The following is a 26,149-nucleotide window of genomic DNA, read 5'->3' as shown; positions in this document are numbered from 1 at the left end:
TGTAACAAATGAATGCAACTAATTTCTGTAAATTTCTAACTTGGATTTAAATTTTTAACTTTATTAAAAATTTAATAAATTTAACTTTATTTTTAACCAATAGCATGAAATAAAAATATTTTATGTCGTTACATCCTCCATTCACTCAGAATACCTATTTTCAAAATTATGCTATCTATAACCTAGCCCCATATTTATTTATTTTTAAAGGATAGACCTTGGAAGCAAAAACTATTGATTGTAACAGATCTAAAATCATTTGCTACCAGTGATAGGGGAGTAGGTGTTATGAACTGCCAAACAGAAAATATAAAGACTGATAAAACAAAAACACATTTCAAAGTGCAGATTAAACAGAAATGAAGTCAACCTTTCCGCTACTTGCCAATTACTCTTCTGATGATTACCACTGATGGGCAATTTCAAATCACTTGTGCTCTTACTGTTGTTATTTTTTTTAAAAAACAACTTTAAACTAGCTTGGTCTGGGCAGCTCATCAAACTCAGGATGCTCTGAAATAGCATGATTCTTCTGGCAATCAGGTGATAGCTCTCCATAAACAAGGGCATATGGCTACTGAAATCTTTTATCAATCGTGAACAGATGACGGCACCTGGACTTTATTCATTTCTAGGATGCTTCTAAGCTTTAATCTTAATGAAAGATTATAGAAAAGAGTTAGAAACATGAATTCTAAGGATGAATATGTAGGTATGTAAATAGAATGCCAAAACTAGCCTACTAAATGCTGGTGTGTTCCAGATATGACTGAATTCCCATCTAGGGCAACATTATTCCCATCTAGGACAACATTATTCACTATGTTAGCTGGAAATTTTGAGATCAGTCAAGTCCATCCTGATGTCAGAAGTTCAGGATCAGTGATCTAACCCTTTACAAAGACCTGAAGTCCCAATTTTGTTAGCCTCAGTTTGATTAACTTCTCATCTGTCAGAAAACAAATGCCATATTTTGAGACTACAAGTTCTGGGCAAAATCACTGAAAAGCTGACTTCAGCTAATATTAAAAAAGACAGTTTTGATAAAACCAGTATATTATCTTACCCTCCGTGAAAGCGTCCTCTCTTCTGTTCTTGCTGGATCCGAATATTCTCCAACCTTAATGGGCTTGGGATGAAGCCAATTTCACAACCTTCTTTAACTAATCTTCCTATCCACCAGTCATTGTTATATTTCTGCAACAAAGGAAATGTTTGTTTCTGTCTTTCGTTTGCCCTTCTTTCCACATAGCTTGGCATGCCTCGTCCTGCTCTCTCTTCCCATTATTATATTCCTCCTTGAAGGCTACATAATTGATTCCTACATAACCTCTACAATATTTTAAATCAAAGCTGTAGCTTTGCTGCTGAACTGTAACCTTTAATCTGAAGATGTGAGAAATGATTAAATCACATAGGGAGTAATAAATTAACTATCTTAATATGCAATTTAAGTTTATGTAATTATACTACCATGGACTTTTTAAATATAATTTAAAACATATCAGATTTAGTGTTAGTTCTGGCCCCATCACTTTAAGGAAAGAACCCCTCTTGTTCAATTTGAAGATCAGGTGAGTCTCCTTAACTACAATTAGTTTCACACTGGTGCTTTCAGTAGACTATCTCCTGAGAAGTGGACAGTGTTGCCTTGGATATCTCATATGAAGTTAGCCAGGCTCCTTGCTCCAATGACTTTTTAAAAACATTCTTTTATTTAGAAAAAAAATAATGAGAAGACAGTATTCCGCAAAATGAAGTGCCAGCTTGGAAATCTTTATTTTACAAGAATGTACATGGCTCCCACATAAACCTTGCAAGCTTTCCTAAAAAATAAAAGTGTTGGATAGCCATAGCCCTCTGCAGGGGACAATATATGGGTGTTTTATGAACTGTCACGGTCACCATGGGATTTTATGAATAGGGCAGACATTTGGTGAAAGTGACATGGCACATTCAAAACGACACATTCGCCCTCAAAGGATGCCAACCTCTGAGTTGTATTTTATGTTGATGTTATGCTACCTACAACAGAACTTTCTGCAGATCCTTACTTTACCAAAACCTGTAAGCATGCATTCATGCAAGAACCAAATTATGATCCTATTTGAGTGTTTTTCCTCTAGGTTTCTTTTCCCTCCATTTGCCAATATCTCATTGCTAAAATTTTGTATCTTCCTTTCCCATTTCCCCCACTAGTAAAAGTACATTCACACTTAAGAATGTGCAGATATAAAGCAGTGGCTTTTTGTGCCTCTATTGAGCAGATCAAGGCAATAAGAAGGTAACTAAGGAATAGCAAAGCGAGAGACCTGTGGGATTCACCACAGATGTAAGTTCAAGAATTGTTATATTATAAACACTTCATACATTTATTAATTGATAGGGTGAGGATTTATGAGGATGTTTTGGGGAAACTGGGAAGTGGACTACCAGACTAGTCAACTGCTTTTTTTAAAAGTCTGTTCTATTCACAAAGTTAATTTAATTAGATGTTATATGAATACCAATGTTTATTTCATTAAAAGCACTTTCCATATGTTCTTCAAGGCATGCATTCATTCCGTCATTCCTTCAAATATATTAGCCACCCAACTCTAATGGACTCTGGGCAGTGTATATAACCAAAAAAAAATCCATAAAAGCAAATATAGATGCACAATGCAGTGTACACAGAAGAAATATATCTTCTTTTTATTGGTAACTGAACATGAGAGGTTTATGCACTGCAATAACTGTTGCCACTTAAGGCTGTTTAAAAGTACATAATATATTATCTAATGGATGATGAATGAGACATCTTCAATATGCAGTTATCCATTCTTGCTGACATTTCAGCTTGCTACCAAAGTGACTTTGCTTGATGTCTGAAGTAAACAGTTAAGGGTTTCCAGTCCCTAAAGACTTATGATCCAAAATACACACAGCCTCCAGAAACTGCTAGTTTAAGCAATGGCAGAAACTTATCAAATCCTTTTCCCATCAACTTGTTTAGAGGAAGGGAAGGGGGGCTGAGTATGTGATATAGTTGGACATTGTTCTAATGCATAATTTCTAAGCTCAGTATCAAACACCAAGGAGAGTATAATTTATGTCTTATTAAAAACAATTATATGTACCATAAAGCACTGTGTTTCAACAATAAGAGTCCACTTAAATACTACCAAGAACCAGTATGGGGGAAGAGCCTCTCTTAAAGTGTGCACCTTATTTACCTATCATCCCAACTGCAGGATTCCTCGGGTTATTTGCAATAAACGCTCTTTGTCTATAATAATTAGAAATTAACATAAAGTTGCAATCGTAACCTAATCCTCCTGATCCTCCTTTGAAAGTTAATTCCATAAAAAAATTATTGAGAACACATCCTTTTTTCCCACAGAAAACTAACTTACACAGCTCCACTTTGGAAATAGATTTTGCCCGAGTATTTTTTTTGTTCCAGATTTTTCCATTGAACAAAGTTAAGACATACCCAGTTCCATCTCAAGATTGAATCTGAAAATTGGCAACTAAGGTCAAGATTCTGTACATCCTGTTTTACCATAACTACCACTCAACTTAATGGTACTCCCGAATAATAATTAATTTGGTAATGTTGCAGTGATATAGATTTGTAATTGTTAAAATTAGTCTTGCATGGAATAATGAGAAAAGCTTAGCATGAGATGGAATCCTTTCTGCCTAGTAAGGATAGAAGAGAAGGATCTCTTCTCACAAACAAAATGGAAGTAGCAAAAAGAACTAAACCACTTACATAATAAATGTCCCGGTACTAGTTGACTATTAAAAGACAGAAGGCACTGAGGCCCGATTCATATGCTACCTTTATGGCCCAATGTCTTCTAAAAATATGAAATGCAAAGATAGTATTTTTTATAAGCAACGCACAAATAAAATCATTTGTTCCTCATGGTGTCCCAAACATTCTCAACTATTCACTAAGGAAATCCAGTAGTGAAAGGGCTTGTGTTTTGTTGTTTGTTGTTCAAGGAATCATGAAAATCATGAAACCCCACTTGGTTTCACTGAGGCTTCTCTGGCTTCAAATGTCACGTTCTCAAGTATACAACCTCTAAGCCCGTGGTGGTGAACCTATGGCATGCATGCCACAAGTGGCACGCAGAGCCCTCTCTGTGGGCACATGCGCTGTCACCCCAGTCCTAGGCCTTCAGCTGGGTTTTATAAAACCTTTTCGCTTTAGGCCTCTGCCACCATGTGCAAAAAAAAAAAAAGAAGGTTCAATCAATCAATTTCAACTTCTCGCGGGAAAAAAAAGATCTCGCAAAGTTGGAATTGATTGACTGAACTTTTTAGTCCCACCTAGTCTGCCGTTACCACGGCAGCCGCGCCCACCCAATGGGCCACGCCCACCCGGCACCCGATACATAAATACTTTTTGCGTTGCAGTTTGGGCACTCGGTCTCTAAAAGGTTCGCCATCACTGTTCTAAGCTGTTTGAAATGCCACTCGAGATAAGTGGCTCCTAATAGCAGTCTTTCATCCAGCCTTTACCCAAAGCAATGCCGCTGAGGTAGATTGGCTTCAACTCCCAGAATTCCAGGCATGTATGACTAAAAGGCCATGTTGCTGAAAATTAGGGAAATTGAGACCCAACACTTCTTGAGAACAACAAGATTGGGCCAGTCTTTTTCTAAATGAGTGTCATGCTGGGTAAAACACTGGCTGTTTTTCCACTTCATTTTGTACCTTGCACAGTCAAACCTTGTTTAGATTCAAGCTCCGGGGGGGGGGGGAAATGAGTATTTGGTTATATGACTTACCTCTTTAATGTGTAGGAAATCCTTGGCATCAAAAGAAATGGCAGTGCTCGGTACGGGAACATCCTCATCTAGCGCTCCACAGTAGCTCACATTAGTCTTTACAGCAAATGCTACAGGCTTGGACTAGGAAAAAAATATACTGAGTAAGGGGGAAAGGGAGATAAGGAACTGAATAAAATGAAAAAATAATAATACTAAAATGACTTGATTAATGCTGAATAGAAGAACTGAAATGAATGAAAAAAAATCAGCAGCTCATAACCATGTCAGAAATATACTGAAAGGGCAATCGCCAGTCAATCTTTGTTCATGCCCTAAAATTCAGCCACAGAATGGCAACTGAAGACATGACCATTTTTCCAACTACAGTATAGTTCTGAAGATTTGATTTTTTCTGTATTATACTCTTTTTTTAGGACAAATGTATACGATTATGCACAATGATCATTCAGCTAATCATTAAACACTACGTGGCAATTAGATAGGCCTCAAATACGTGTTTACATTAATTATTCTCTTTTTTAACAAACCCTACCTGGCTGAATTCATATAAAATAAGCTGGGATGTTTTAAAAACATGATGCTCAAGCTATAATGACCGGCTTCGCATATCACATTAAACTAAAAGCAAACACGATGCATTCTAGATTGACATGATTTGTGAACCCAGCCATAGTTTCAGAGATTATGTTATTTATTTGCAATCAATGATTTACATAAATTTATAAAGGATCCAGATGACACAATAGCTTATTTACAATCAGTTCATTTCTCTTGCTGCTTCTTTTGGGGGTTTTTTTGCTGACTGTGAAAAAAGGTATGTTACAGAGTGCCCTATTTAAGCAGTCAGCAGGAGGAAATGAGGAACTGAACTATGGAAAGATGGTAGAGAATCACTAATTGTAGCAGTAGAATGAGTTACATTTCATCATCAACTTACAATAATTACAATATTAAATTACAATAATTTCTGAATCCAGCAAATCTTCAGTGATTGCTAAACTCGCTACATTTTATCACTAAATTTAAATCACTCATAAATCAGTTTCTTTTTTTATTGTTACTAAGATAGTTGATGCTATTGTTATTGTCCTAGTTGATGCTATCTTTTGAAAGTGTCATTTAAAAATACCAAAAATATATACATGAAGAAAAAGCAGTTCCTATAGGCACCAGCTATGAAATTTCTTGGCAAAACACAACTGATGTCTGTGATCCTCCTCAGAGAAAAAAACACAAATATTAAACATTTGAACTGAGGTGGGAAATCTTTGCAATTTTGTCTTTTCTTTGCATAATTTGTACAAACCTCCACTTTGAATTAATCTGAATGGGATCCTATAACTGGAAAAATGATATGCAAATTGCAAAATCACAATTTGGTGACTTTTCATTTGCATATGAGTAACTTGGTTTCTCTTACATATCTCAGTAAATATTATAGCTTCAGATGTGCTGGGTCTCTGATGACATGCCTTTTGATGACTTCTCTGCTTTTTAAATTACTTTTCAAACAGTTTAGTTCTGAAAAATGCTATCCAATCAGAATTACTAGCAATTGTTAGGAGTAAAAGATTATGCCTGTTAATTCATCTGCTACTTAAATTAAAGAGTCATCTGCATTCCTCTGTTAATTAGTCTGGGGGGGGGGGGAATCTTTAGGTGGACTTTAGTATCTGATAAATGCCAATCTATTAGAGTTTCTGTCCATCTGAAAAGATGCTATGATTGCATTGTTACAGAATCCAGTGAGGAAAAAGAGCCCAACTGGGAAGCATGAATATCCTCCGGATCAGTCAAGAAGTTCACTGCAGCTCCAAATTCAACAAATTACCCTCTTTACTCTATAACAGCTTGTCTTTTATTAGAACCATCAAGAGCTGCTATTGCAAGATGGGCGGCTGTATAAATAGAATAAAACAAATGAATAAATAGTTCCACATTGCCATAAAATTTCACAGCTCAGGATAAATACTGTCGTCTTTGTCTGAAGGGCCCCAACTATCTTTCAGCTGGGACACACGTTTTTCTTTTCACGTCTTGCCTGCTGTCTGCTCTAGCTGTGCGTTTCAAAACTGAGCTCTCCAACCTGATGACAAGATATGCTACCAACATATCCAGAGACATTTTTGTGGGCTGGCTGATTAGCTTTGAAAATTGGAAACTGGCTTGAACTGAATTGAAAAAGAAAGGGCCAGCATTATCTTTATTTCCAAATGGACGCCATAACTTTCTTTAGACATTGGAACTGATGGGCAGCTGCTAATCAGTACTTTATTTGCAAGCATGTCTGCTTGGCTGAAGATGACACAAAGGTAAGTGAATATGGATTACGATTACACACACATATATATATTCTGGAAGAAGACTATGGCAATCTTTAATTACACTATTGCCCAGAACATGTATTTAAAAGTCACCAGGAACTGAGCTTGACTCAAAGGAGATAATCCATTTTTATATCCTCCTTCCAATCAGTTTATAGATGAGCAATGCTTTCCCATCAGCAGTCACTTACAGAAACCCACTCACAGTATCTAATTCTATCCAATTCACCAAACATCTTCCATTTTTCACTGAAAATAGTCCTTTTTTAGCTGCCCAACTCAAATGTTTCCCTGTGCTCTTATTTGCACCTATATACTTTTAAACATTTTCCATCCGTCTATCTATCTATCTATCTATCTATCTATCTATCTATCTATCTATCTATCTATCTATCTATCTATCTATCTATCTATTCAAGCTTAATAATCTTAATCATGCCCATTATCTGAGAAAGAGTCGGGCTAATGAAAGTGCCTTTGTGAGTTATATATAGCTATTTCCCCAATTAGTGAAGCTTCATTGCATCAATCTGCTCTCCGCTTACCTCATGTCAGTTAAAAAAAAAAATCTTGGCTTTTAAAGTTAACCACCTACATATGAGAGTCTGTATATACAGTATGTATGAACATCTAACAACAATACCAAGAACATTCTGTAAAGAAGGCAAAGAGTTTTGCGCAAATGTTAACAGAGGTAGGGTAAGAAACCTTCTGGTGACTGAATTAATCTTTGGGGAAATTAAAAATTCTTATTTTTAAATATGAAATATCTGAGGATATCTGAAAAACGCAAAAAAAAACCCTCTACTCAATTTCAGCAACATTATTATGGCTAGATTATTAAGTTAGAAGGCTTCAGGGTAAGGTGTGAAATAACAGAAGATATAAGAGGCAGAGGGAATGGCCTTGAAGGATAGGAGAAACAGATAGTCAGATAGTCCATTCCAAGAAACTAATTTGAGAAAACACCTCAGACAAGCCCTTTCCTGCTTGACGTGAAGATAAAGGGAGAGAGAAGGAAGCACATTCAGATTTGCAAAATTCTGTTACTATAATCATTCCCAAAAAGTTGTTTTAGACCAGTGTTTCTCAACCTTGACAATTTTAAGGCATGTGGACTTCAACTCCCAGAATTCCACCACCAGCAATGTTGAGTTGAAGTCCACATGCCTTAAAATTGTCAAGGTTGAGAAACACTGTTTTAGACCTAAATGACATTGATTTCTTGGCCTTATTTATCTTATTAGGCAGACAGAAAGTAGTACAAGTTCCAGGGGCCTTTTCAGTGGTGGGATTCAGCCAGTTCGCACCACTTCGGCAGAACCAGTAGCTAATTTTTTGTTGCCTCGGCCCAGAATGGACTTCCGGAACCGGTTGTTCACATATTTGAATCCTACCACTGGGCCTTTTGTTCACAAATATGTACAGATAGAGAAAACATAAACAGTATCACAAAAGCTCTGATTTAAAAAGGTACTTACGCTGAAAAATAACCCACTCACCCACTCCAGAAAATTACTAAACCTGTGGCTGGATTTCCCCATGGCATAATCTCTCTCTCTCTCTCTCTCTCTCTCTCTCTCTCTCTCTCTCTCTCTCTCTCTCTCTCTCTCTCTCTCTCTCATTCTCTCTCTCTCTCTCAGACAGTGGTTCTCAACCTTTTTAATGCCACGACCCCCAACCGGTCGTAAGTCAAGGACTACTCAACCGGTCGTAAGTCAAGGACTACTCAACTGGTGCAGCACCGTTTGCAGAATGGAACTTTTGGCGGGCTCAGCAGGGCAGAGACAGCCTGCACAATTCCTATTGGCTTTTGAAAGCCAGTAGAATTAGACTCTATTCAAGAGAGTCTATTCTATTGGCTTTCAAAAGCCAATAGAATAAAAGGGAGTAGCACAGCTAAGGAAAAGGGGGGGGGAAATGGCAGACTGCGTTGTTTGGCGACCCCCGTGAAATGGTCGTTCGACCCCAAATGGGGTCCCGACACACAGGTTGAGAACCACTGCTCTAAAAGTTGGGGGAAAAATAATAAAGAAATAAAAGGAAGGAGAGAAGAGGAAAAAATGAGAGGGAGGGAGGATACCTTTGCTCTTTCAAGCTGAATAGCTGCTTGCTGTTCTCTCTCTTGGCGGATGGCTTCTCTGTCCTCTTCCAGAGATACATCAGAATCTGATGGTCTGCTTGTGTATGAATCTGCTGATCCCTGCAAAGAGTAAGATGATTAACAAAATGATGGATAGAATACATAGCCAAATGTGCAGGAAAAATTACCCAAGGACAGGCATTTATTTTTAACTCCCTTTCAAAGTTATCTTTTATTTATAACACTGGCCTTTTTCTTCTTTCTGACCCGGAATAGCGCATTAACATTCATTTCCTCCTCTTTTTTTCTTCTGAGATAAGTTCGAGCACAGAAAATACCTTTTTTTTTAAACAGTTGCTGCTTTTGTTCAAATGTAATTCTCTATGTATTCTAAATACATTACATGTATTCTATAAAAGTAATGGACACAGCCCGGCAACCTATCACCGGCAGAGTTCAGATTCTGTAAGTCATGATTTATGTTCTTCCAACTTTATGCAAAGAGACACAAAAATAGCAGCCACTATTTTCATGCCCGTACTTGGCAAGCAATCTGACATATGTGAAAAATCAGCTTAAGCAACGGTTCCTGGAACAGATCCCTCTTGTTTAATCTAGGGGCTGCTTGAGTAAAGTTCAGAACTTGTTCAGATAGATAGCAACAGAATACAGATTATTCTCCCTAGAAAGGTTACAGGAGCAAATCAAAACGTAGCACAACTAAATAAAATTCACTTCTCTTGATAAACTGTACAATGGCGTACACACTTTTGACAAGCATCCTGATCTTATGCAAATATTCAATGTTATCAACGAATAAATAAGCTTAGAACTGAGATCCAAATTGGGCCTCCAATTACTTCATGTTATTCAACAATCATATCAACAAATAAAATACAGTAACAGTATTAGAATACATATTGTGATAACATATGAACTTGCCTTTTTTTATAAGCAAGGACTGGGCCGACTGGGCCTTTGAGGCTTAATCTGGCCCATACAGCCTTAAGAAACAACATTCTCTTTCCTCTGATACCTTCCCCTTTCTCCAAGCTTCCTCTATTGCTAACAAGGGTGTGTAGGTTCCCTCCACCTGCATCAGTCAGGGGAAACAACAGAGTAATCAAGGACAGGCTGACTTTGCTCAGGGCCCCCTTGCAACCCATAGCCATGACTTAGGATGGTCTCTTTAGAAAGGAGGGCAGAGGCAGGAGGCAGCAGTGGTGGCAATGCCTCTTAGCAAACCTGGCCAGGAGAAAAACATTACTTCCTGATGCGAAGAAAGGTAGAACAGCATCCCCAGCTGAGTGGCAGGAACAAGGATGTGTTCTTGCAGCCTGCCAAGTGAGCTCTGCTATTTGGGGCTGATGTGAAGCTTCTGTCTCCTCCACAGAGTTCTCCATCCTGGACTCTCGTCTGTCATCCTGGAGCTGCACTCAGGTGGGCAGCTCTGCCCTCTTGTTCTGAGGCACGAAGTTCCACTCTCTCCTTGATGTATCCCAACGGAGATGGTCCCAGGTTCTGCACTAAGCTGCCCACTTTCCCACCTGTCAAGTCATTCTAGATAGGCCAAATCAGGAAATGTCCTCTCCAAGAAATACTGGAACTCTCCTTTGTTTACGAGGCCGATTCGGAAATAAACCTCCGTTTGCTTATCAATGACAGACACTCGCAGAGACAGAACTTAGAAAACTACAACATTACATTGCTTTTTGACCTAATCGCCCTTCAAACTGAGGCACTTGTCATAACGTCTTACAAGGTTTCAAATTCCTTCTGCAAAAAAAACCTCCCACCTGGGAATGAAGCCACCCTTGTCAATTTCCTGCACGAGTTCATCGCTGACTACAGATGGACGGCTACTTCTTGCCTCGTCGTGCCACATCAAGTTTGTCCATCTTTAAACATGTGACACCATTGACATACGACACCTTCACTCACTGTAAACATTACAGTTCACGGAATTGTATTACTGCACGCACTTCACATTTTCTATGGCACGGCTCATTTTCAATTGATCTAGCACAGAGGTCCCCAACCTTTTGGGCACCAGGGACCAGTTCCATGGAGAGAGGTTTTTCTGCAGACCGGACGGTGCGTGGTTTTGTGTGCTGCCTGCATCACACGGATGGGGCTTTGCTTGTTTGTGCGGACCGGTTCCTGGCATGCCACAGCCTGTACTGGTCCATGGACCAGGGGTTGGGGACCTCTGATTTAGCGGATGAGTCAACTGCAACACAACCTTTTCCTTCCACTCCTCACTGTCTACTGAACTACTACACATGGCGCGATAGGACGGGCATCACTGTCCCTGCCTACTTTTCGCATATGCTCAAACGGAGGTTTATTTCTGAATTGCCCTCGTATTTAGGCTATGTAGTAACAGAATCTCTACAACCTTGCAGCATTTCAACCAAAGAAGGTCAAGATAGGGCAACTTTCTCAAACTGTCTTTTCCCCTCGCCCCCCCAGACTGAGCTCATGTTTTGCTAATGGTCTTCATATCTTTGCCAGGTTCATCTATGTGGTTCTCTACGTCCCTATCCATCGATGAGAAAGGTGAGGTATTTTGTTTAAATCTTGACGCAAAACCCCATGCTTTCTCTTTAATTATAATTGGAAAATACCAAACGATAATTGCTTATTTTCACTGCGACAGAACGCATATGCTTTAATTTCCTCTCCATAAAATTTTGAGTTAAATTTTCAGGAACTGAATGCTCTTATGAGAAGGGGACACGTGCCAAGCTAAAGAGCAACACTGCTATTCTTTTTAATTCTTTGTGAAATTTCAAGATGATTCAGCTCAATATTTTATGTTGTTATGCACAGGCATTCATATTAAGTTTGTTTTGATTAATGAAAACCACTTGGCTAGATAAGTGGCCAAAATGCTGAAAAATTAGTTTCATTGTGCAATTCTTTTTTTTTTAAATGGTACATTTATATGATGGCAAACCATGATACATTTTATTAATTTGTGAATCACTGGAGACTTTTGTATCAGGCCCATGAGACAATCCTTGGTTTCAGAGTTGAACTTTCTAAGGAAGAATCTCTGACTCTCACACTATTAAAACCCATTTTACAACCATGAGACAGATGCTAGAAATCTTCAAGACCAGGATCTATATGGCTGTTTGACTTGAAAATGGTGGGAGAAAGAGACCTGGATTCAAGTCTGCAGACTAACTAACCAGAGGGCAAGATTCCAGGGAGCTATTAGCTTCTTCTTCAAGTATGGCTTCCTAATTTCTCTGGAATAAATTAATTTATCACATGTTCTCAAGTCTGCTTAGGAATGCAGAGTGGGGAAAGAGTTTAATCACCATGACTGCTTCAAGAAATCTACAATGCACCTCTTTTGTTATCATGATCATACCAAGCAAAGTTTTTTTATTGGTCTTACTTCCGCTGCATTTTTAATGTTATAGTGCTTTTCCCATTTCTGATATTCATCTGCTATTTTAGCTGATGCTGATTTAGCTATTCTTTTACTTGAATTGATTTTATTCTGTCATGGAGTATCACCATTGAGTGCTGTTGTTGAGCAGCTCACACATTTTTGAAACAAATAAACCCCATTCACTGGGACTAATTCAGTTGTTGTTGTTTTGAAGAGAAACAGGGAATCCCTAATTCAGTCTCTTCTACACTGATTGATTCTGGCTCTTTCAAGTTTCAAATTCTTGAGGATTGAACACGAGACTTTTTCTATGCAAAGCATAGACTCTAAAGCCAGCTATAGCTGTTTCCTCACTGATAGTGGTATGTAAATAAATCACAATCACCAGCATCCTCTCCACTTCTCAGTTATCTTTAAAATGGTGTTTAATTTACACTGCTGCAAAGTTTCATGGAAGAACTTTAAAAACAAGAGAGACTGCCCTAACCACCTTTCTCTTGCTGATCATCAATAATAGTACACAATAGTGATGACACAAATATTGTCATGAGCAGAATCTTCTACTATTTGCCATTCAGTTTGAACTTACAATTCAGTCAGATTTTTCTAACTTTCCTCACTAATTTAAGGGTTTGTTGGATATATGTGGAACAAATGCCATTTTATACATACAATTATAATATTATCATCGTGTAACACAAAAAGCGTTGTTTGTTTATTAGAAGTCATAATCTTAGCCAGCAAATGCTAAGAATGTGAAAGGGACATTTTACAACAAATAATATTGTACGTAGTACGTAGAAGGAGCAGACTGATGTTGATTAAATCTAAAAATTTGAAAGAGAAAATCTGAGCTGCAGCTTATCAAACAGTTCATTTCTGTCTTCTGTAGCTTGAATCTTGATTTATTATCTTACTGAAGATGTCTTAGTAATGTTAGAATAAGGTATCACTATGCATTACCAGAACAGTGTTTTGACATGGAGGTTATGTCTAACAGAACTCTCAAATTGAGAATTTGGCCCGAATTGGTTCCAAAGTTAGCAGCTGATTAATTTATGTCCTTAAAGCAGGGATCTTCAAACTTGGCCCTTTTATGACTTATGGACTTCAACTCCCAGAATTCCTCAGCCAGGCACGCTGGTTAAGGAATTCTGGGAGTTGAAGTCCACAAGTCATAAAAGGGCTATGTTTGAAGACCCCTGCCATAATGCATTTGGAAAATGTAAAGGCCCATCAAAGTGCCAAGGACTATTCCAACTACTTTACCAGCTACCTATTCTTACTAGCAGCCAAAAGAAAAATTACAACTTGAACATATTAAACAAAATGGCTTAATAAATACATATGATATATAGCAGGAGAATGCTGGCTTGGTTCCTAGCTACTGCTGTGTACACAATGTATCAAGAACATATAGGAAGATCCATAACTTCCAGATCATTATTCCCCAACACACATACACAGTTTGTCATTCTTAATGCAACAGAGACAATAAAAGAAAGTTACAGAGCTGCAAGTCCAGTTATAGGTCAAATGAGATTGCCTGTGATTCAGCTTTTTGTTTGATAAAGAGCAATCTATGAGACAACATAGTTTCATTCTGTGTTCTTATTTTCATAGGCACCACAACACTACTAAAAATATTTTTGCTTCTTTTAGGAATGATCAGGAGCTCCCTACGTGGCACTTATCAAGTCCAAGTATCTGAAGTTTATTCTGATCAGGTTCTTTATGCAAGAAAAATGTAGGATGTCTTTAAAATTCTGCCTGAATTATTTCAGCCCACTACCATCGTATGTGTTTTTTCCCTGGATGTTTGATCAGTATTTTGATTTCATCAAGTGTGGAATTTGAATGTTGGCAGCATCCTAAAGAGAGTTTATAGAACACTACTAAATTGTCATTGATATAAATACACTAATCATATTTTTTTAAAAAATAATAACTACCAATTAAAGGCAACAAATTAATTTCTAACAGCAGGTAATTTGTATTTACAGGTTAAGTCTCAATTAATGTAGCTAGTGAATCCGATGAAATGGCTGCATTACTTGAATTTGCCCTATTCTAAGAGATATTTCTATGGAAAATGTGCTAATTGATACCAACTTGACAGAAATAGGCAATGAAAAAGTGTAAACAAACATTTATATGTACATTAATGAATTTAATGTACATATAAATAATTTAAATTTATGGTTAACAAAGTCACAGAGTAGCTATAGAAAGCTTAATAAAAAGAAAATCTACTGCAGATTAAGACATTCCAACATCTTATCCTTTTTAGCATTGCTATGACATGCATGTCATTCAGTTATATCAAATGTCTGCTATAATGTAATGAGCCTTTTTTTAAAACAAAACTTGCATTCTTTTTCTCCAGTGTGAACACATGAAGATTGGCAACATCTAAAATCCCAACTGTAACTAAACATAAGTTTTGGCACATTAAACACGAGCTGCTATCAATTTACAAATTGCACTAAATCAAACGTGGTATTATGCAAACTTGCACAGATAGCAGCCTACCTGTACTCTCCCTCTAGGGTGTATTCATTAAAAAATATCAAGATTATTTCCCTACACTACTACTGAATGTGCAAACAGTACATTTGTATTCTTTTTTCAGCAGCAGTGCATATATTTATATCTGATTTTTTAAAATAAAAAATAAAATAGGTATTCTTCTCAAAATTGACATTTCTGCCGTATATTTTAAATTATTGCATTTGTCCAGCTCAGTGGCTTCAAAACCACTGAATTGCATAAGATTATATTTCATGTTGCTGTATAAAGATAAAAACTATCTAGCGGAATTCAAAGCCTAAGACCAGGCTTATCATCTACACTGCAGTTGAGTGGGTTGAGGTTTCTGGGTTATGTGCAGTCTTTAGCTGGGGGTGGGCAACAACCTGTGGACCAACAACTCCATGCTAGCTCAGGAAACCTGGGAGTTGAAGTCCACAGGTTGCAAAGAGGCCATAGTTACCCATCTCTGCTTTAGCCTCTTTTCTGAATTCCCCATGAGGGTCCCCAAAACATGTTCTCAAAACTTGGCTGAGTCATATTGTGTGCCTGAAAAAATAATCAGAATTGAATTAAGAATGTTAAAACATCTGACAAACTGAATATACTTAATTTTTAAAAATCCCACTTGTCTGGTTACATCATCCACACATGCAAAAAGATTGCCTTGCCCCAGATCTACACCCATGCAGAAAATCAGTATTATGACAACCTAGCCATGTATCTCCACTACTTAGGTTCTGCAACTATTCCCTTCCCTACCAGTCATCAGGCACAAGTAGGAAGAGGTACAACTTTCTCACCCCAAACAAGCCTTAGGCTGATAAATACTTCAAAGACACTAATCGGTCAAGGATATTCAGCTGTGCTGAGATACACTCAGAAGTGATAACCATTTGTTGTCACTTCAGTGTTATCTGCCAGTCTGGCAGCACGTGCACTATCACTCCTCCCAAAGGATTTAAAATTGGGGAAAAAAGTAACTCATCGTTATCCATCAAATTTGGAAATATGCAGGACCTGACTTCAGGATATATGGCAATTACATCATTCAAAGAAGTCACTACAAAACTCAAAGCAACCTATTCAGCATTGCTGTTTGATCCAGTTTCGACAATCCTTTTTTTATCTAAACCAGAGTGTTTCACTAGACAGTCTAATTGGACTGCTGTTCTGTGCATATGTGTGCATGTGTACATGCGCACACGCATACCCATTCTTTAATCTCTCAAAAATTTTATCCTCACATAGTTGAGATTATATAAACCAGCCATTTCCGATAAAGTTTCTCTCCTCTGGGCCAACACTACTTCAAAGTACTTATTCTTTCACCCTAGTTGTTTCAGTCATCTGAATTTTATCTCAACTAAGTACATAAAAGATAGTAAAAATAGTAAAAATAGTAACTCTGATAAATCGGCATATAATAATAATAAAGTTGGAAGGGCTTAGAGGTCATGTAGTCCAACCCCCTGTTCAGGCAGGAAACCTATACCATTTCAGACAAATGGCTGTCCAGTCTCTTCTTAAAAACTTCCAGTGTTGGAGCATTCATAGCTTCTGGAGGCAGGTTGTTCCACTGGTTAATTGTTCTGTCAGGAAGTTTCTCCTTAGTTCTAGGTTGCTTCTCTCCTTGATTAGTTTCCACCCATTGCTTCTTGGCAGCCCCTGAGATATTGGAACACTGCTATCATATCCCCCCTAGTCCTTCTCTTCATTAAACCAGACACACCCAACTCCAGCAACTGTACCTTATATGTTTTAGCCTCCAGTCCCCTGATCATCTTTGTTGCTCTTCTCTGCACTCTTTCTAGAATCTCAACATCTTTTTTACATCGTGGTGACCAAAACTGGATACAGTATTCCAACTGTGGCCTTACCAAGGCATTGTAAAGTGGTATTAACACAAGACATTGTCAACCAGCTCTAGTTCAGTCAAACACTCTTATTTTGCGTATTTAGGACATCCTACAAATAATGATCAAATTACTATTAGTGTCATTATTCACTATTTGGAAATGATTTGAAGCTATTTCAGAAAAAAAAATACTCTATGCTGCTTAATCACTCCATTTCAGGTCTATCAAGGAGTAAACTCCATTTCCTCTTCCCTATCTTCTCCACACCATCTCTTAATGACAGATGCATTTTTTCCAGGTTTACTTCACATTTCAATTTGCATAAGTCTAAATGTGTAAAGTGCATAACAGAACTGACTTATGCCATTTATATATTACAAGTATGCCAAGCTGAGAATTAAAAATTACTTTTGGGTAACCTTATGCACAGAATAATCTCTCCTTAAAAGTTGACTCCTGAAATGTACTAATCCTTTCTCAAAGTAAAAAATATGGCCACACTAACAAGGCAATAAAGATGCAACAAAATAAATTCATGACAAAATACATATCCACCAAGCAGCATCAAATCTTTTTTGCCCATATTATTTACTAAACATCCTGAAATTTACATTGGTAGCTCAAAGAAAACCAATTTCATAGAAGTATGGCAACGGACTGTGAATACCAACATTTTATAAATTAATTAGCTGGTTTCCCAGAAGAAATCTGCCATTTAGAAACAAGAAGCAAAGGAAAAACAAACTTTTGTTTTGATAGAACAGTAAGAAATCCTCAAATGCCCTCTACAATTTTTGTTTCCTGTACTTCTGTAACGAACTAGGGATCTACAAAAAAGCTGCACATAGCTGGCAGAGAATAAGAAAAGGGGGGGAGGACTGCTCTCTGCAAGGAGAAAACGAACAACCATTGAGAGAATAACATACATTTTAACTCATCATTCCAACAAAATGTATTGTTATTGAACAATGGAGAAGACTGGGGGGGGGACCTCAAAATTTGAGAGCATGGCAAGAAAAAACTGGGAACTTGAAAAAAAATGTAATGGGTTTCAGATTATGAACCTCCAAAAGAAAATAACTGATGTGATTTTCTAATTATTTGAAAGCCAGGCAACTTAATTATGTAGACAACCCTAAAGTATATTCCAGACAGTCATGACTATAGCTATATTCATATACAACTAAGGTGGAATTGTATACACTGGGAAAAGGGAACATAGTTGAAAAGGAAAGGGTAACATTGCAAAGTTTCAATATTTCAGCATTTTACCTACAATCATGATTCCTGTAACTCTGAAAGTGCAGCACATGTGAGTCTTTTTCTGCATTCAAATACTTTTATTACAGCTAGCATTCCCTTTGACTGTTCAAATCCATAGTTAAAGGAGTTTCATGGAAGCAAAGACAGATTGAAGCTGGCTCTGCTGACAATAGAGTCGATGACCATGGCAGAACAAGGAGCCAATAAACAGATCAGCTCCTCAGAATTCTTCTCCAGAGCAAGGAGAGACCCTATGATTGCCCACAAGCCCTCCATACATGGCTCCTTATAAGGAAACTGTAAGACAGTGGTCTTTGGTGGAATTTAGAGCTCTGGGAGCTAAAGAAAAGCTCTCTTTGCCCAAGTCATGGTTCAGAGTCTTCAAAAAGACACTGGGTTTTTGCAATATTTTCTTCCTTAATCATTTCTGAAAGTTTCTTGTTAATGGCTTTTTAGATATTAAGAATCTTCAAACTGACAAGTTGCACTACACCAGATGAGCTTCCTTCTATCCCTGGCAAAATAAGATTTATACAAGTTTAAGAACTTTAAAAAAATTCTTACGTTGGAATAAATAGCAAAAGAGTGATGAGACTGTTGATTTTGGAAAGTTAAAAATGGACTAAGGGGCCAGATGGATTTGAAATAAGATTTTGAAATGAATTACAAGTCCCTTTCCTGTGGTTTGTTTAAAATTCTATAAGATTTTGAAACTAAATATAAAACACCTTCCTATGTGAAAATGTTGATTAGAGTAGTTACATGCACAATGAAACTAATTAATCAAACTCAATTAAAGACCTATTCTAATTAAACAAGAAGTGAGTCTACCAAGAATGCCAGCCAGTTCCTTTTTAATTCCTGGCAGAATACACTATAATATTATCCTATATTATTGCTTTTCCCTCAGTGAGTTTATAACAACATACATGTTTCCTAGAAGTGTTCAGAGCTGAGATGGAATCCAAGTGTCTATCTCCCATATTCAGTTACACTGGTTCTCCTCAAACATTTAGGATTGTTGTATGTTGTATATAAAACAAAGAAGTCGTGAAATTATGTGCTGAATGTGTCTTAATTATCATTTATTCCTCAATCATCAATGGATTTCTCCTATTAAATTACCTGCAGTTATCCACATAGATAAAATTACAACAATCTGATATTTATGAAAATTGTTAAATAAATAAATAAATAAATAAATAAATAAATAAATAAATAAATAAATGATAAATGGTCATTCTCTAAAAGTATTCAGTGTTGCACAGTTTTCCTCAACTGGCTGCTCTCCAAACATGTTGGGTGTTTCTACAACTTTTGTGTGTGGAAAGTAACGTCGACTTTTTGAAAGGCAGACAATTGGTTTAGGCATGCAGTGGAACATTTTTGAATCCAATATCATATTCTGAAGGGCCATCCTATCATGAAAGTGTAAACTATAGTTTCTATTAACTAATGGACAATCTTTTGATACCCAGGAATTGTACTTAAAAGTTGGGGAAAGGTGAACGTGAAGGACCCTGTGAGGCAGGTCAATGAAATAAAATTGACAAGGGCATGTTGCACATGGGGATAGAGTTGACATTTTGTATCATTTTCTGAGTTACATAGAGGTAAAGTTATTTATTTCTTTGAGTATACTCAGGAGGCACTAGCATTTTGATGAACGTATCGGTCTTGGATGCTAAGCAGTCATCAGACCCTGTTAGAATTTGGATAGGAAACTATTGGGACATCTCAGGGCTGTGACATGGACTAGGAAGTTAAAATACATCTTGAAGATTATGACAATCAACTGTAGAGTTTATACATGTATGTGTCCTACCTCAAAACAACTGAAACTATATTACTGGTTTTCATCAGTTGCGGTAACAACATTCAAAGATTTTGAAGGATTCAAAGGAAGGATTCCAAATTCAGGAAAAAGAAGGTAAGGTGGTAACGACATGAAACTAAAAAACAGCAAATACCTCCGGTTTGGCGGGATGCCTTGCATTGATAAAACAGCTATTTCTCCGGTATCAGAGGAAACTGTTCCAAAAAGACAAATAGATCCTTAAAAGCCTTCAAAAAATGAAAAATGAGATGGCAGAAAAAAAAACCTCAGCAAACAAGCAACATTAATCCATAGTGTTACTAAAATTGTAATTTTGGTTCTGAACTATCTCGAAGTCTACTTTACCGTTATTCTGAACTGCTCTACCAGGTTTTAAGGAATGTATTTTCCTTTGACAAAATTTTAAGATGAATCACCAATGCTTGGCTGCTTCTTTATTAAAAGAGAAATATATAAAACAAGCCCAGAACATGAAAAGAGCTTTTTAACAGCTTGGCATGAAACTAATTTAACAGCACTGACTGAATGTATTCAAATAAACTGAGTGGTTCGAAGAACTATCCAATTAACAAAATATTACCCTATTCTTCTTTGTGCTATTTTGAAGCAAAAAGACAGTCTCTAGAATCCTGGATTATTTTAAGGAACCCATCCCCGGTGCTGAATGAGGCCATCTACTTACATAGCAGGAATGGTTTGGATAGGACACACTTTGTAACCCTGGTAGGCAGCCAAGTTCTGTTTGTTACATAGAGGGCTACTGCTTTCAGTAGTGTAGAATTATATTTAGGCAGGAAAAAATTCAAGTAAGATTTTTTTTTTTTTTGTCTGCTTTGTCACTGCCTATCTATTAGCGTCTGCTGCAGACTCCATCAAACGCTGGAGCCAAAGATCCCTCGAGTTATGCATTCTTAAGAGTAACAGGAAGCTTCTTTTAAAAAAAACAGGTCTATATTATAGTTGATGGTGACTTTCCATGACTGGGTACATACAAGGCTCTAAGCCACAGTTACTAATAATAAAACATAGTAGGCTGAGTTCACCAATTGCATGAAATTAAACCATATTTTAGTTTAGAAGGTTTACTAATCACAATGGTTGGCTTCATGTAACACAGTGGTTCTTAACCTGGGCGATATCGCCCCCCAGGAGGCGATTTCCTTTTTCAGGGGGGCAATGGAACAAAAAGGGGCGACGTGGGGGCGAAGGAACAAAAAAGGGGGCGATATGGGGGCGATGGAGCGAGAAGTTTTGGGGACACTTTTGAGACTTTTTCATACAGTGAAGTAAGGTGGCTTTCAAAAGGAAAGTTTGGGAATAAAGTGACGGGTGGCACCAAAATTTTTCACACAGTTGAGATATGGGAAAAAGACTGGAAATAAATTATTTGCATCAATATGTCCAGATGACAATTAAAGAAAACAAAAGAAGTGTTTGCATAAATTTAAGAATTATTTCCTATGTTGTGATTGAGAGGGGGGCGATGACAACTTCCTCATTGGCTCAAGGGGGCGATTCATTCAAAAAGGTTAAGAACCACTGTAACACACTAAGAGTCAAAAATGTACTAAATAATTACTACAGCGGAATATGCATGCTCACTGCTTAAAACTACAGTATGCTAAATCAAGACAGATGTCTTAATGACCCACACACCTTCTAATCTATAATGGTTTTGGCAATGTGAAAATCACTGCTATGTTTTAAATGATTTGTAAATATTTACTACATCTCAAATTGCGGAACTCCATAAATACTGACTTGCCTTATTAGCTCATCTCTATCTACTTTCCCTATCTCCCCAATTCAAGTTGTACTGACATTTGTTGGAGGACAAATCTTGTTGCCAAGTAAGCTCATTCGGGAATTCTTGAATCACCTTGCTGACAATGTTCTCCTTTATAAAGTGCAGGGAAGTACGGGGGTCATGTATCCTTGACTTAATCCTACTCAACATGGAAGCCTTTGTGGACAAAGTGAAGTAATGGAGGGCTGGCAGAAAAGTGACCATGTTAAGCTGCAGCTCATGGTATTAAGAAAAACTAAAGATGAGTGAAGCCACAAGCATATCTTGGAGTTCAAGGAAGAGATAAATTTGGATACCCTATTAGTTTCTACAAATGTCACTCATTTATTCATTATTCTATATTTTTTCCAGTTTTTATTAACACTGTTGTATTTTTGGTTGTGCTTTATCAGACCTTCTGATGTTATACTTACCAATAGGATGGATGGATGGATGGATGGATGGATGGATGGAAGGAAGGAAGGAAGGAAGGAAGGAAGGAAGGAAGGAAGGAAAAAGAGAACAACAATTGAGAAAAATATAGACAACAGAAATCAAATAACCTGTCAGGGCAGTCCTCCAGCATCAGATTTAAGGCTAGGGGAAAGCTGAGGTATTCAGTTGTGTTATTTATTTATTAATCTAATTTATATAGCTGCCCATCTTACCAAAGGGCAGTGCACAACAATAGCATTAGTTCAGAGCTGTGTAGCAGCAAAGAGACCTCAGAGTTTCTAAGCTATTTCTAGAGCCAGATAATCTAAGTTTTACTTCCTTTAACAGAATTTATTGTCTAATAAGTCAGAACTGAATTGCCATGCAACCCACACCCTTCATTATAAGCAGTAGGCATGGGACTCCAATAAACAGCTTTAGATCCTTCCTTTTTTATTATAATCCAGCATGAAGTAATCTCCTGAATAGCTGAAAGTGTGGCTTGCTAGATTTCTGCTTATTTTTTTTAGTAAGTACTGTATTCCTTTTCCCCTTTTAAACAAAATTTAATGAACCAATGTACATGCATTCTTTATCTGAAGGGCACTGAAACATTCCATAAACCTTGAAATGAAATTCTGACTACCCTCAGCTACAACCATGTATTAAAAAGACTAACTTGCAAGAAAATAGATTCAAAATACATCAAGGAGAGGAAAAGATTGCAAAAAAAGGCAGCAGCGGGGGTGAGAATAAAAAAAATCAAGATGCAAGTTGGTGGTCATCATGGTAGTAGATTTGAAGTCCTGTTTGTTTGTATGTGCATGTATTGGAATCCAAACACATCTTTTAATTCTGTTCCAAGTAGCTCTCCCATCCTCTTTGATTACAACCAAACTCTTCATTAATCTATCTCCTAACTATATGACTTAATTTAAGGGGACTTAAAGGTTAAGTATGATGGTTTTTTTTCTTTTTTCTTTCTTCTTTTCCTTTTTTTTATTATTGTTAACTTTCTTATTAATAACCCTGTACTCTGCTCTGGGAAGCGAGGGGGGAGGGTTGAGGGTGGGTGAGTGGGTGGGTAATGATAATATAGTCATGGTAAATGCTTGGGCATTTCCCCTATGCTGCGTTCATGTGTGTGAGAGGGATGAGAGGGGAGGAAGGAGCAGGGAGGAAGTAGGATCGTTAGAGGAGAAGGGGAGAAGAGAGTAGGAGGGGAGGAGAGAAAGAGGAGGGAAGTAGGGAAGGATTAGAGAGGGTGGACGCGGGCCTGGGGGAATGGGCAGGCGGTACCAATGGTTAGGAATTTATTTTAATTGAATTGTATTTTGTATGAATAAATGAAAAATAAAAAACTTTTTAAAATAAAAATCTATCTCCTAACTGTTTGATATAGCTCTTATATTTTCTCTTCTTCCTTTAGTCAATGTACTTCCACTCTGTTTTTCCCAAGAAAGCTGAATTACTAACAAATGATCTCTCCACCTTCAGCACCTCATCACCTTTGTGTCTTTCATTAATTCTCAAGCATTTATCGTAATCAAACCAACCACACCTTTAACTAAGTATTAATTCCTTCCCATATGTACATATAAATGCCCCTATGCTTACAGTATATTTAGTGATTATCCTTCTCATTTATTTTGGGGTCCCCAAATGAACCACTTTTTCTATATTCTCTCATCTTATTCTTATCTAGCCATTCATGTCACCTAAGAAAGCATTTTTTCCCCCTCAAGATCACTTTAATTCAAAACACTGCACATTTTTTTCCAGAACTCATCTCTATAACAATATTGCTTTGAAGCAATAACCTACAGTTATCACTATCCCATGGATTCCTGTTTTTATATACATTCAGGAGAACCTATATGACACCAATTCATATGGTACTTTCTCACATATATTTTAACTCTTCCATTCATAATTAAATCAACCCCTTCACTTCCACATATACATTTATCCATTCCAAAAGATTAGACTTCCATTCAGATTATTACCTACCTACAAAATGCATGGTTATATAAATTAGATTTATTTCTACAAGTAAATAAACTATTTCACCTTACTCTTATATTATAAACACACAGTTATCTTTCTTTTCATTGCATTTGTTAATTAATATTCTTTATTTTTTACTCTTCTGCATTCCAAGTTGCAATCTTTCATATGCCATGGTTATCACTAGCGGGATCCATACATATAATGATCATCTGTTATAATCTTGGTCAATTTATGCTTTCATATAACACTTTTATTAAATAGACAGGTGTAGACTAAGTCTCTGTCGTGAATATTATCCTTGCAACTGCAGCATTCCCTACTAATAGTTAAAAAAGTATTGATAAGTTTTGGCATGTTTGGGCCATTATGCCACAAGTACAATCAAACAAGCACAGCAGATGAAGTAGACTCCAGTTTATGTAATTAAGAAAACTCACTGAAGTGTGTTGAAACAATTGCAGCTTTTAATCTACATACAGCACTCTTGTGCCAATTCCTTAAATGATCTTGTACTCTTATTTATTGCTGAGAGGCTGTAAAGGATCATAGAAACAAAGCTTCTATGGCTGTTTGAACTATAGATCCAAGAAAACGAACTTACATTTTCCATACTAAAAATGTAATGAGAATCATAGTAAGATGTTAAATGAAGAGAAAATCTTAAGGAGTACAAACATTGTTTATATATACTTTTTTGGAAGTCCAAACACAGAAAAGAAAATTATGTACAATTCATACCATTTACGATTCTTTGCTAGCTTTGAATCATTGTGGCTAGCAGATTAATAGAAAGCTATCTTTGTAGCCCTGGTTTAGTATGCCTTTGGCAGTGCATTCTAGATAACTTCTACAACCTCTACGAAATTCATTTTCTTGTTCATTTGCAGAACAGTTTATGTTATAAAAGCTGGAACATATTGAGTGATGAAAATGATCTAATATACCCTGGGGGCAATGACCCACAACAGGTAAAGGGTTTTTAGGGAAATATTTTTAGACCTTTTAAAGAAAATTATAATCAAGGGATGCTTAATTTTTATTAAAAACATACCGGTACCCAAGCCTATAGCATATGACATGGCAAAAAGCTTTTCTTTGTAAACACAATCTCAAATTGTTCAAAAGTCTCTCTATATATACTGAGCCACATGTTTAGCATAAGAGAAGAGGCAGTGATAAAAAGAAGCATAAATAAAGAGAAAGCAGAGGGTATACTATAAGACCAACGTTAAGGGAATACTGTACTTTTCTAATTTGTACATTCTCTCTCTTTCAGAATTTACATATATACATACATATATAAATATACATACACATATAGTAGTCCTTGGGTTATAAGCATTCGTTCAGCAAGTGTTCAAAGGTACAATGAAGGGGACTTAACTTATGGCCAGTATGCAAAGTTGTGGCTGTCGCAGCATCCCCACAACCATGTGATTATGATTTGGTTGCCTGCCAACTGTCTCACAATCATGATGGTTGCACCATCCTATGCTCACATCATTGCCATTTGCAACTTTCTCTGCCAGCTTCACAAATCAATGTAGGGCAGGGGTGTCAAACTGCCGGCCCGCGGGCCAGACGCATCATTCCAAAACCACGCCCACCCCCTTGCCGGCAATGGAGAAAAAGCTCCGATATGTCGTGCGATGTCACGTGATGTCGCGAGTTTGACATGGTTGATGTAGGGAGTTGATCCCATGGCTTTTTCAAGTGCCCACCTATGCTCTTTAGCAACTGCCTATGGCACCCAACCAACTACGCACCTGCCTGCAACACCTGCGCACTTGACCATGCACCGCAGTACATGAACTCAGTACCCAAACACCC

The 26,149-nt window shown here is 37.2% G+C and overlaps 1 protein-coding gene across 3 annotated transcripts in view; it reads right to left on the bottom strand.

The window, feature by feature from the left end:
- The window catches only part of CACNB4 (calcium voltage-gated channel auxiliary subunit beta 4), a 128,671-nt gene that overhangs the window by 23,827 nt on the left and 78,695 nt on the right, over positions 1 to 26,149 (bottom strand). For all 3 annotated transcript variants that reach the window (XR_005555778.1, XM_039335441.1, XM_039335442.1), the window contains exons 3-5: positions 9,195 to 9,314; positions 4,785 to 4,907; positions 1,067 to 1,197 (exon numbers count right to left, since the gene is read on the bottom strand). Coding sequence is in view for 2 of the 3 variants with exons in the window: in XM_039335441.1 (XP_039191375.1) it covers positions 1,067 to 1,197; positions 4,785 to 4,907; positions 9,195 to 9,314 (374 nt within the window). In the remaining variant the exon portion in view is untranslated. The remainder of the gene's footprint in view (positions 1 to 1,066; positions 1,198 to 4,784; positions 4,908 to 9,194; positions 9,315 to 26,149) is intronic.

The sequence above is a fragment of the Crotalus tigris genome, unplaced genomic scaffold, assembly GCF_016545835.1.
Source record: "Crotalus tigris isolate CLP2741 ecotype Arizona unplaced genomic scaffold, ASM1654583v1 scf7180000017641.3106099, whole genome shotgun sequence".
NCBI classification, from domain to species: domain Eukaryota; kingdom Metazoa; phylum Chordata; class Lepidosauria; order Squamata; family Viperidae; genus Crotalus; species Crotalus tigris.
Note: the sequence above shows the minus strand (reverse complement) of the source record. Positions and strands in the feature narration are given on the sequence as shown.